The sequence below is a fragment of the Limulus polyphemus genome, unplaced genomic scaffold (assembly GCF_000517525.1).
Source record: "Limulus polyphemus unplaced genomic scaffold, Limulus_polyphemus-2.1.2 Scaffold231, whole genome shotgun sequence".
NCBI classification, from domain to species: Eukaryota; Metazoa; Arthropoda; class Merostomata; order Xiphosura; family Limulidae; genus Limulus; species Limulus polyphemus.
Genome location: NW_013665841.1, coordinates 689,938 through 703,321, shown reverse-complemented (window position 1 = coordinate 703,321; position 13,384 = coordinate 689,938). Strand labels below are relative to the sequence as shown.

General features: G+C 33.1%; 1 protein-coding gene across 1 annotated transcript in view; it reads right to left on the bottom strand.

Moving 5' to 3' along the window:
• Positions 1–11,201, bottom strand: part of LOC111085085 (glutamate [NMDA] receptor subunit 1-like) — a gene marked incomplete at its 3' end in the record, with an annotated part of 137,003 nt that extends 125,802 nt beyond the window's left edge. The window contains exon 1 of the mRNA XM_022382225.1: positions 9,829–11,201. Within this exon, the coding sequence (XP_022237933.1) occupies positions 9,829–10,224 (396 nt within the window). The remainder of the gene's footprint in view (positions 1–9,828) is intronic.
• Positions 11,202–13,384: the final 2,183 nt, after the last annotated feature.

Below are 13,384 nucleotides of genomic sequence, written 5' to 3'. Positions count from 1 at the left end.
TAATTATATTTGCCATAAGACATTAGTATTAGGCCTATTATATTTTAATACTACATTCTTTATCTAGTCCCTTAGGGATTTTCAAGAATTAGAAGAGTGTATAATAAATGTACTTCAACCATATTATGGATATGCCGAGCATAATGTAGTTGAAATACTATTATTATACATTCTTCTAATTCTTGAAAATCCCGAAGGGACTAGATAAAGAATGTAGTATTAAAATATAATAGGCCTAATACTAATGTCTTATGACACGTATAACTAAAAAAATTATAATCTCAAATTCAAATTGCCGGTTTTTTACTTATTTTTTATACAACTGTACGTTGATAATAAACAATAAAGTATAAACTGTAATTTTAAAAATAGCGAACGAAACTAATTTTCGCTGTGGCAAGTCTCTTAATTCTTATTAAATTTCTTTTCATAAAATGCTTCTTAACATTAAATTTTGTGAATGCACACAAATCCAGAGTAAATGTTTAATGGAAAAAAAAACAACAACAGAAAAATATGAATTACTTATAAGGATTAAAAATTTGTTTCTTCTGTACGTCGATTTTCTTATATCTACTACGGTAATATTTTAGATTAGACGTAGCCTAGTAGTTTGGGTGTAGAATCACAGCTTGAAATGTTCAATATTCACATCAACGAATACGGGTGTGTTATAAGAATGACAGTCAATTCTGTTACTAGGTATAAAATCCTTCTGATAACAGGTGCTGCTGACTGGGCTGTTTTCCTTTAATCACCAGTGCAAAATCAGGAGCGACTATACTTGAACTCTAGGGGTGTCTGATCTGTTTAGCCCATGGGTTGGATTAAGTGCCATTCGGGTTAAAAATACCAGAGCTACATAAAATTATAGTTTCACTAGTCATATGTTTCACGTCAATAGCGCTCCTATTTAGTTCTCGAGTTAAAAAGCATCGTACTTTCACTGTAACTGCTTAAGTCAATTCCTGTTGAGTCGATCTACTAATTAGTGTCGGATTAAATTTTCTTCATTAATCAATTATGAACACATGTTGTAATTAACAACGTCTTCCGTGCAACTTGACCAGTCAGGTACGAATAGCAAAATCCTTGAACAGATATAAGCAAAATTAAACAGAACATAAACCAGATTAAGCAGTTTTCTACAGTTACGATCAAGGCGGATTTACACTCCATAAACTCTTGAATTTATCATGGTCTTTTAAGTTTATTATGAGATGACAAGAAATTTTGTAAACCTCTTCCGATTTACAAGGGACTTTTTCACAAGGATGATTAACTTTTAATTGATGATCTTTGCAATAATTAAATTATTGTATGTTTTTTTTTGTTTTTTGCTCGTTTGTGATAGATCTTGAAAATAACTCCTTTTGCATGTCTTGAACTTGTGTGCATTTTAGGACCTGTGTTATTGTTAAATCATGCTTGAATCTTGAGCAGCTGAAGTGTAAGAATAATGGAATAAAAAACATCAGGTAGATATTTAGGTAGCCTTCTTATATACATTAAAGTTATCTTTATGATATCCAAGATAAACATTGTTACTTTCGTTTACTTGTTTTTACTTTTTCTATTTTTAATCTTGAATTATTCAAAACACACAAAATATAAAAGAATGCCCACTGCAAGTCAGATCAGGATAAGAATAACTGAAGATTTTGACATTGAGTATTTTAAACCGCTTCTTTAATGAATACCCCATTAGACATGTTTACAGTAATTAAAAGAGCTAACATATGATAGATAAGTTCATATTTTATTCCATGTTAAGCGAAACAGGAAAGAGTTAAGTATTGCAGGTACGAGTTACAACAAATGTAATTAAGTATTATCAGTACATAGAAATTTAGTATTTTGCTTGCATTTGCATTTTCAACCTGCATGAAATATTATGCGACAAATGGGCCAAACAGCCAGGTCAGAAACTCCATGCTTCTGGCATAGCCATCCTTAATTTAAATCTACTAATAAGAAACATGGAAACCAATTAGCAGCACCTGCCGCTTACACACCTGTTCTTAACAGAATAGCGAGACAGACCGTTATATGGTTATAACGACCCTACAACTGAATGCACAGAACAAGTTCAGCATCATATGGAAGCTCTAACCTTGGACCTTCTGTACGCAGCCAGGCACATTAAATAACAGACCACAACCGGCTCTTTGTAGTTTTATATTTGGCGATTTCAGGCAAAGAAATCAATTATTTTCAATACGGACATAATTATTTATCGATACATTTTTAACTTCACAATGATAAGAATTACCTTTACAAATAATTATTAAAACCTATTATAAACAGTAACTGTCGACACAGTTAGATATTTTATCCGTCGGCTCATTTTTATCTAATAGCTTTGATAGTTACAACATTTTCTGGGTTAATTCTGAAATACCTTATTACCGTTGAAAACTAGATTGATAAGAATTAATACCAATAGTTACGGAATGAAATTGTGTCGTTGCTTAGTCGAAAAATCTTGTTTCTTAAACTTTGCTAACTTCAGCTTTCAATACCAACATTACAGAGAGTTAATCACACTTTATAAGAAGGATGTGTATACCAAGTCCCGTGTCGCTCCTATATCTACTTCCTCTATTGTCAGTTAGGCTCAGTCTGATAGCCACTGATTACACACTGTTATTGCCAGACACCACAATTTCTATTGTAACAAGCTTCTGCGAAGGACATTGAGGTCAATCTAAGTCTTAGACATTACATCTTATGAACCTTTCCAAAGACATTCCACTGAGCGAAGACGTTAGCTTCCAAGATCACGTTTAAGTAGGCCAAAGACACAAACGCCCATTTGATGTGCATCGGAAGATCTAAATGACGTGTGGTCGAACGATATTATTGCGATTCTAACTTTTTGACTATATTTTTCATGCAAACAGTCTTGACTTATAAGTGTGGCTGGGAATTTTTAAACAATTTGCTGGCTAGCCTTCGTTATTTTCAAGTCCTTGTTTATTATCCTATTAACAATACTAGGATATTTGCTCAGCTTCATCAAAATGGCTTTTTGGGTCGGAAGGTTCGCTTTCATAACCATAAACTTCACTTCAAGGATAAAGACGCCGTTTGGGATTAACTTAAAATGTGGCCGTTGATGTACCAAAAGCTTTGCTGTAAAAAAATATCTGTTTCCGTGAAGAACAATGAAAGCTTGCTGTGACAATCACGTTACAGGTGTATCTTTCCTCAGGTGTATTTGTGACACATCACTCACTTGAATATAGTTGTGATATATCGCAATTTCAGATACATTTGTGATTTACTGCATTGTCGAATGGGTCGGATATTCGCGGTAAGTTAAATATATAGGTACTCACAATGCCATCTTGACATTACGACTCAAGCCTGCGACGAAACGATACTGCATTAGCATATCAAAATTATTCTGACAAAATGTCATCTACACTTCTTCGCTGAACCAATACCAGGTGATTCGTTGTATACTTGACTCACAAATGAATCATTGGAACATATTATCAAAGACCTACTAGCATGCGATAGTTTATTTAATGTATAATAAAATAATACTGTGTGTAGTTCTGATATAGAATTATTATTGTCGGAAAAAGTACTTAACACTGTAAAATTAAAACTTTTTTTATTCAAAATAGAAATCTTATTCATGTGTTTTAATACATTAAAATTACCCTTTATCCATCATGTAACATGCAAATTTAGCTTCGATATTTAACAAAATAACTAATCTGGTTCATCATGCAACATGTAAATGTAACTTTGTTATCCAACAGAACATCTAATCTAAGTTATCATGTTACACGAAAAGTTAGTTCTAATATTTAACAATTACCTAATTTGATTCATCATGTCAAAAGTAAATATAGTCCTAGAATTTAACAGAATACCTAATTTATTTTACCATGCAATGTGTAAATTTAGGCCTGGCACCTGACAAAATAAATAATAAACTATCATGTAACATGATGTTTAGCCGTAGTGGTTAATAGGATAACTACTTTAATCTAACATGTAACATGATGTTTAGCCGTAGTGGTTAATAGGATAACTACTTTAATCAAACATGTAACATATGAATCTAACTTCGGTATTTAACAATATAACTAATGTAATTCACGTTTAACATTTAAATATGTTTTGGGTATTTTCAAGACTAGTTTAAGAATGAGAGTTTGATAAACTTCATGAAAGAAATAGTAAGTTGAACGAAGTACAAACTTTACCGTTTTGCATTGATTAGGCAGTTTCAGAAACGAACATGACCGTATAAAAACAAACCTCAAAAATTGTTTGTACAGCCACTTTAAGGCTTGTCGATTCGGCGTTTCTCATAAATGTTTCAAGAGGTATAGAGTCATATGTGTATGTGTGTGTAGTAGTGGTAGTCCTTCTTATCATCAATCGACCTTTTTTTCTACAGTTTTCTTAGACATCCTTTCAATTTCTCTAACACTACATCATGCGTCTTTAAGTGGTTGAGAGTTCGTGCTTATTTTTCACACTGTCAGCCAAAATTTTACAAGCAATAGCTCAGAAAACAACAATTCACTGAACATTATTTTCAGACAGTAATTCACTGGACAGTAGCTCAATTACCCCAAAATACGTAAAATCAAAAGAGATTCATTAGAATAAACAATCACGTCTGATAAGAAGAAAACAACAACATTACTTTAATAATATTCATACCTGAGTTTTTCCGGGTGTATTATTCACACCACTCTTTAAATCATAGACAATATTCCTTCGCAATTGCAAATAAATAAATAAGTTGTAAAACAAAGAGCTGTTTATTAGGTTCTTGATAGTCATCTCAACGCACTAGATGTGATGTGACTAGTTTCATGTTGTTCATCTTGATGCGCTAGCTTGGACGTGACCAGTTTCAAGTTAATTACATCTTGACGCACTAGCTTTGATGTGACTAGCTTTAGGTTAATTATCTTTATCTTGACGTACTAGCTTTGATGTGACTAGTTTTACGTTAGTTATATTCATCTTGACCGCACTAGCTTTGATGTGACTAGCTTTAGGTTAATTATCTTTATCTTGACGTACTAGCTTTGATGTGACTAGTTTTACGTTAGTTATATTCATCTTGACGCATCAGCTTTGATGTTACTAGTTTTAAGTTAATTATATTGACGTACTACTTTGATGTGACTAATTTCAAGTTATTCATCTTGACGCACTTGCTGTGATGTGATGAGATCTGTTTCAACCCAATAGACCACGCAACAAACAGAGTAAACGTGGGTCATAGATATTATTATTGAGACGACATACAAAGAATTGAGCAAGACATTATTGACAGAAGTATATTCCTATAGAATACAATTAAAGAAACTCTATAACCTTGTCGTTTCCGAGGGTTGACATACCTCCTTGAAATATACCTCCTACATACCGAACACCCCTGGTGATTTGCCAGTCCTCCAGCGAGTGAAATTACATAAGCACTTGTGATATTTATTAACTCTGAACGCTGTGTTGTACTTTAGTATGTAGTAGGTGTAAAGGTATCTAAACTATTCAATGTATTGATATAAAGTAAATGGCCAAAATATTATAGACGTAAACATTCCATGGGTGTCACTTATGGACATAGATAATTTACAAGGGTTGGTGGTGAACATTTCTAAGGTTGGAGATTTCGTTATCCTAAATATTCCGCAATCTAAGTATATACATACATATATTTATTTATAACATTAGTGTGCGTAACTGAAATATGAAAAGCTCGATTAACCCATTGACAGCTGATTCGCCGTATAGGGTACGGTCCGCAATCTAAGTATATATATATATATACATATATTTATTTATAACATTAGTGTGCGTAACTGAAATATGAAAAGCTCGATTAACCCATTGACAGCTGATTCGCCGTATAGGGTACGGTCCGCAATCTAAGTATATATATATACATATATTTATTTATAACATTAGTGTGCGTAACTGAAATATGAAAAGCTCGATTAACCTATTGACAGCTGATTCGCCGTATAGGGTACGGTCCGCCTCCGGCAATTGAATAAGAGTGTACTGTTTACAGTGTACGGCCTGCAAAAATTCCGCGCGCGTTTATAGCAGCCACAATCAAAGGGTTAAAATTACAGTTAAACACAAGTACATGTGAAAGTGTGGTTTATTCCTAAACTTATGTGTAACTTCAGGATTTTAGCTTACTTTACAAATTACAATAAGTAAAGTAAGGTAAAATCCTGAAATTACAATAAGTAAAGTAAGATAAAAATCGTAAAGTTACATTAAGTAAAGTAAGGTAAAATCCTGAAGTTATAGTAAGTAAAGTAAGGTAAAATCCTGAAGTTACAATAAGTAAAGTAAGATAAAATCCTGAAATTACATTAAGTAAAGTAAGGTAAAATCCTGAAGTTACAATAAGTAAAGTAAGGTAAAATCCTAAATTTACAATAAGTAAAGTAAGGTAAAAATCGTAAAGTTACATTAAGTAAAGTAAGGTAAAATATTGAAGTTATTGTAAGTAAAGTAAGGTAAAATCCTGAAACTACAATAAGTAAAGTAAGATAAAAATCGTAAAGTTACATTAAGTAAAGTAAGGTAAAATCCTGAAGTTATAGAAACAGGATTTTATCTTACTTTACTTATTGTAACTTCAGGATTTTACCTTACTTTACTTATTATATATATATATATATACGAATAGGACTATTTCATATTACATCATAGAAAACAAAATACTGTGACCTCGTCAAAAACACTTTTTAATAATATTTCATTAGCTACTTGTGACTCTAAAATGTTATTCACGAGTTTTTGTTTTAAATTTCATTTACCCTGAAAAACAACAACAAGCAAACCTACAAACTGTTTTGGAATCTACTTGACCCTGATAATGTTTGACTTTGAAAAAATATAACTTAACTTTTTAAACTGACTTAGTAGCAATAATCAGAACACATCAAACCATAAACACAGTTGTAAGATTAAACAAAAATTGTTTGTTTGTTTGTTGATCTTTGAACTTTATTTAAAACTAATGCAATATAGTGCTGTTGATTTGTCAATACACGCACTTTGAAATATGTCGAAAGAGTAATTGAGGCTATCCAGTGTAATCAAAACTTATTACACGTTGTAATTTATACCTCTGTAAGTTGAGGCACATCCTAGTTCTAAATCTAGCTTGAAGGCTATAACCTCATACTATTTTAATTCTACAGAATGCAAAGTTATATGTATTAACAAAACCCAAACCAAACTGTTCCCTAACCCTTAAGAGACTATTCTTTATCATCGACATATTATTCTATCTGTTAATATGTTCCAAACTTCAGTCACAGAGTATTTTCAACTCATTCCTCACAGCTCTGAAAAATATAACACAGATTGATATGACTGAATGTCTTACTGTTCGGCAAAGCGCATAATAAAACAGGGAGAAAAAAAAAAGAGGACCGAATGCTCCTCCCACATTTTTCAGAAAAGATGTTTTTTTTATGGGCAAACTCGGGTGTAAAATGCCGTAGAAATCCTTAAAAAGTGGTCGGTGAATCATGGATTTTATCAGGATATTTTAAATGTGGGAGATTCCCCCTGTGCTGAACGTTTTGACACCTATATTTCCAGGGTCTTATAAGTTCTGGCATAGGGGATAGATAAAACCCAACAAGTCCTGAAATAGTGGGGATATTTCCCTATATAGGGGACCGTTTTTAAAATGTGAAACGTGTATATGTACCCCTAAACATAGAGAACGAATGGCGTGGGGTTATTATTTTTGTTGATCGATTTTGTATGGTTAAAATGTTACTGTAGATTTACAGTATCTAATGTGTTTAATACACTATTGTTATACTGGCACTTAAAAGTTTATCCTTCCAGATACAGTACAGATTGTTGGAAGACGTTTTACAAAATATACAAATAGAAAACAAAGCGGTAATGATAATGCTTCAAAATCAAAAATATGGATAATATTTTATGTTCTAATGGTGTATTTAAATGTTTTACACTCAGAAAAAGAAACCTATCATTCTATAGGGATTTGAAGAACTTGTAGAATTCCGCCACAATTTAATACTTCATGTTTTTAGCCGACACTAGGCAGCTGATACATAATTGAACAGAGTTGTTTAAACATTTGTTTAACAACAAGAAATAGCTTGGAATGGTCTATTCTTTCATTGGGGGTGTGTCTGTGGGCTAGGCTAGATTCGAAGAATTCCACTCCTCATCACCATTTCAATTTTAGATACCTCAGTACTATAAAGGCTTGGTTTGGTCTGAGGTTTCATTCGGTGGTAGTGTCCAGGGTCAATGATGAGGAGTGGAATTCTTCGAAACTAGTCTGGCCAACAGACACAACCCCAATGAAAGAATAGACAATTCCAAGCTTTTAATTGTTGTTAAATAAATGTTTAAACAACTCTGTTCAATTATTTCATCCCCTGTTTCTCTAAACGTCTACACAATTTATTCGTTAACAAGTAGAGTAATCTGATAGCATTTATGAAGTTTTATCAAGAAAATATGTTGTTTTTTAAAAATAATGAATAATTCACATTAACTGACGTTGACCTGGCTTCATTTCCTGTCTGCTCAGTCCTAAAGTAATGCATGAAGTTTCATCTGCTAGCCAGTAGTATTGTACTTTGTATTATTTCTTACATGAGGTCTTTAGGGTAAGCAAAAATTTATGATTAAGTTTCGTTGAATTTCATTCTGCCGTTGTTATGGTCATGCTCTTAATCTGTTCATGTTTTTTTAGTATAATTTAATCATCAACATCTAAATTGGAACAAATATTACAAAATAGATACACATACCGTGAACGAAACGTTTATTACATATATATTAAATAGTACAATATCATTTAACAAGAGAGAAGGTAAACACATGTTCTTCTTATTGAAATTCCTTCAAAGTATTTTTGCTAATGAAGATTATATTCAGGCTTTTTATGTTGTAATTCAACAAATACAAAATTTTTTAAACCAAAACAAAGATCACCACATCACGTGAAGTGGGATATAATAGAACTGCATAAACGGCGTTTCTCCAAAGTTAACTCATACTGACGATGACAAGTTAATTCTGGCGAAACGTTGGCGTCATTAATGCACTTCTTCAAAATACCAATTTTAGACGTTTTGCTTTACTTTATTTGTTCATTCAAAAGGCTTGATAATTCCATCTACAGCGATACAAAAAGCTTAATCATCCCATATGTAATTCCAAAGAGTATTTACAAATTTCCCATGTTACATAGTAATACAAACAGTTTGGTAATGATGTCTGTGTACAAAGAACTCAAACATTCCACCTACAGTGATACAAAAGGCTTAATAATCTCTTCTGTAAGGATAAAAATAGCTTAAATCTCTCGTCTTCACTGATATAACTTACACAATCATTCTACCTCTAGTATAAATAGGCTTAATAAATATGATTGTAGCAATACAATTATAGACCAACAATCCCATCCACCTGTAATGATACAAGTAGCTTATCAATCTCACATGTAGCGATATATATAGTTTAATATTTCCACCTTTTTTAAAAAAAACTTCCACGTATAAAAGAACCTAATAATACCGTTTGTACTAAAACAAAGAGTTTAATGTTTATCCCTGTATTGGTTAAAATGGTTTATGAACATTGTGTCAGAATAAAAAAAGCGATTTTATTTGGCTGTGGCTTGTGTATGGTTAAGGTGACTGCACCCTTATACTTGCGAGTAGTTTTTACCTCTAGTTTTCTTATATGCTAAGCTTGTTAGGTTTATATTTAAATCACGTCAAGATCTGGAGCTCTGTATTATACCACAGAGACAATATACCTTACCTTTGCCGCCTGGTCAAGGTAGCCTGACGTCATACCTATGAGAGGAGCACCAGCATATCCTGCGATAAGCGACGGAAAGAACGACACAGGCCGGTCAACGAAGGTCAGAATCAAAGCGGGACTGTTCCTCTCTATTGCCTCACATAGAACACTAATACTTGATTGGGTGTTGTTTTGTAAGGTGACCCACCGAGTCAGGAGCGTTATGTTTTTCGCTCCCAGTTTGCTGTCTGCCTCTCCCATAGCTCTCCGGAGCACACGGCCAAGCTGCGGGGCCGAGGCTGGGGGAAAGGCTGCGAGAAGAGGCAAGACCAGCCCCGTAGTACGGCCGGTTAGGTATAGAAGAAGCGTCAAGACAGACCAGTAGACCATACTCTCCTCTGGCACGGGTCTCATCGACAGGCCGGCAGCAATACCGAAACCCTGCCTGTAGCAGCCTGAGGCACGCTAAACAGGCAGAAGGGCCAGGATGTGCCATTCGGCGATACCTAACTACCGTTGTTTGGGAACGGCATCCCGACGTGGCGACCTGGTAAGGATGATAAAGCCACACCTGAACCGAAGCAGGGAGAGTATTCCTTCTTGTATCTTAAAGACGACACCTTGAAAAGTGGCTTTCTTTTACAAACGCATGGTGAGCCTACTGTATCATAGCAAGAGCCCGCGCGCTGTTATGTCAGACATTTAGCTCAGTTGCGCATGTCACAACGATGTTCTAGCCCTAATCGATTTGATCGTTGACTAAGTCTCCTTAAAGTTGGTGTCACTATGTAGCTCGCCGAAAGGACGCCCAGACTTGCCAAGTCGTTAGGCTCGGCTATTGAAATTCATCGCTTATGGAATTAGCAACGTTTTAATTATACCGGAAAAAGACAAGCGCTCTTTAAATATTCCGGAAGTTTCCTTCAACCAATCAAACAAACACATCCAATTTCACTACGTGCGTCTTTGAAAGCTGATGCGGAATAGATAATGTTAAAAATCTTTCATCAACGTTTTGATCTAACCTTATTTATCAACATTGATCAAAGAAAACTAAGTTGATTAGTGGAAGAACAATGTTACAGTGTTAACGTCAATTCATCATAGCTTGAAAGTATTAGCAAATTTATTTCTTCAACTTACCAGTATTAATGGTTTAATTTTATCTTTATAATCCAATTAATAATGCATTACTGCGGTTGAAAAAAAACAACAACTGTATAATGATTTGGATTACGATTTTTTAAAGATAAGTTTCGACAAATCTCTCTCTCTTACTCTGCCAACATTGTCGTATAACGCATGCGTACTAATACACATGTGAGAAAACACAAGCGCCACGCAAAACGAGGTTTTGGCATTATAATTACCAACTATTAGTAAACCCTGAATTTTTTTTTGACAGTTAATTCAAGCTATTCTTACACGCCTCGGCCCATTTTAAACGTTAACAACACCCCATCAACACGGACATCCTCTACGATAAGCAAGCTAAGTGAGCAGACTAGAAGCTTTAACAGAGAACCGTTTGAGTTAGTTCACTAACGATAAACATATCAAGCAAAGAAAGGCCAAAGAGAAAATACAAATTCAAAAAGTTCATATCTTTGTTTCTCATGCTAATGTCTACCTTTCACATATTTATTTTTATTTTCAGACATAATTTCTCTATGTAAGTCTTTCAAAGCTGATACGGTATAGACGATGTTAAAAAATCGTATCTGTCAGAATTGATCAAATGAGCACGTTTATAACATTATTGTTTTGAACTCCACCAATAAGAAAATGTCATACATTTGTAAATGATGCATTTATTTATGCCATTTTCTTATTGGTGGAATTCAAAACAATAATTTTTATGTTTGTAGATTTTATTAAGTCTTGCGTCTTTTAACGTTAAATCTTCTCAAACATATTATATACAAAAAAATAATAAAAACGGCTTGAATATACCTTGCTTAAGGAGTTTTATTAATATTTCTAAAATATGAAATCTAGTCCAAATATTTTCTTCTTCTTCTTTGGTGTAAATACCGACGAATGGGAAGTCAACACATAAATCTGAATCTATTACTTTGTTGAATTATGGTTGAAGATATTCGTAAAAAATTCAAAACTAATTATATCATTATTTACCCTTATATAAGTCTTTATAACTACGTTTATGGATCTTGGTTTGTATTTTCTTAAAACGGAGAAACACTATCGCGTACTAGTGATAATATTAGTCTTTGATACTTTTAACTTCCCTGATTTGTTCAATAGCGTTTAAAAATGCATTTTTAAATCAATGGAAGGTTTATAGAGGTCGTTCAGCACTAATCCAGTACTCAGTTAAGACCTTTTGAAATTAAAATCATAGAATCATCAATGTTCTCCTACATCTAGATGAGATATCACAGATCTTGAATTCGTTATAAAAGGGGGGTAAGGAAAGTTTACTCATTTCTTCATACATTTTAAAGATCTTGAATTCGTTTTAAAAGGGGGGGTAAGGAAAGTTTACTCATTTCTTCATACATTTTAAAGAAAACGTCATACGTACGCATATATTGCATATTACCAAGACATAACTGAAACTGTATCCTCAAAAGACGGTATTTTGAATGCAATGTTAAGATAAAAGTCATAGATATACACACAAACTGGGAAAAATATATTTCCTCAAATCAATTTGGCGTATACGATAATACTCTTTATTCATTGTTGAAACTATGTTAAACACGTGAAGGTTTTATTATAGTTTAGAAGTTAAGAATGAGGTTAAATAGAATGCTTCTGTTTGTTACGATATTTACTTATGTCTGTTGTTTTTAGCCCCTGTAAAACTATTTCTATTGCATAGCTCACAGTTCATAGCCCTACATTTTGAACAAATCCATTATATAAGAGGTTAATGTCGTAAAACTCTTCCCACAGTTTAAGTCCGATTTGGATGAAACTTCGCACAATTTTTCAACATCATAAAGGGAAGTTCCTAACAAAGTTTCATTACAATTGGGTCTCTTATAAAAAAAAACGGTTATTCACTTCATGTATCCACTTTTCTTTTTTTAGAAATAAGTCAATAACAGCTTTACAACCGCCTGTAGGACAACGTTTCTGCTAGTAATGCATATCTTTCACTTTTAAAATATTAAAACATACATTAACCTCCTGTCCATAAATCACATTATTTATTGGAAGATGATGCAATATTATGTTAACGTTTCGTTTGATCTTAATATTGACAGAGAAAAGATAATTATGAAATTCACTAGTTTTGTCTTCAAAAACTAGGGTTTTAACGGACTTAAATATTTAACGTATTTACTGTGTTGAGGAAAAATATATAGCAAAATTGGCTGTTGTTTTAAAAATGTTTTCTTTACAACCAATAAACACTTCATAGCTCATTTCAATTTACGCAAGTGTGTGTGTGTGTCTTTAATAATTATCTGTGGTAACGTCAAAAGTTTTAACTGACAACACAAATCAGTGTGTGTGTGTGTGTCTTTAATAATTATCTGTGGTAACGTCAAAGTTTTAACTGACAACACAAATCAGTGTGTGTGTGTGTGTCTTTAATAATTAT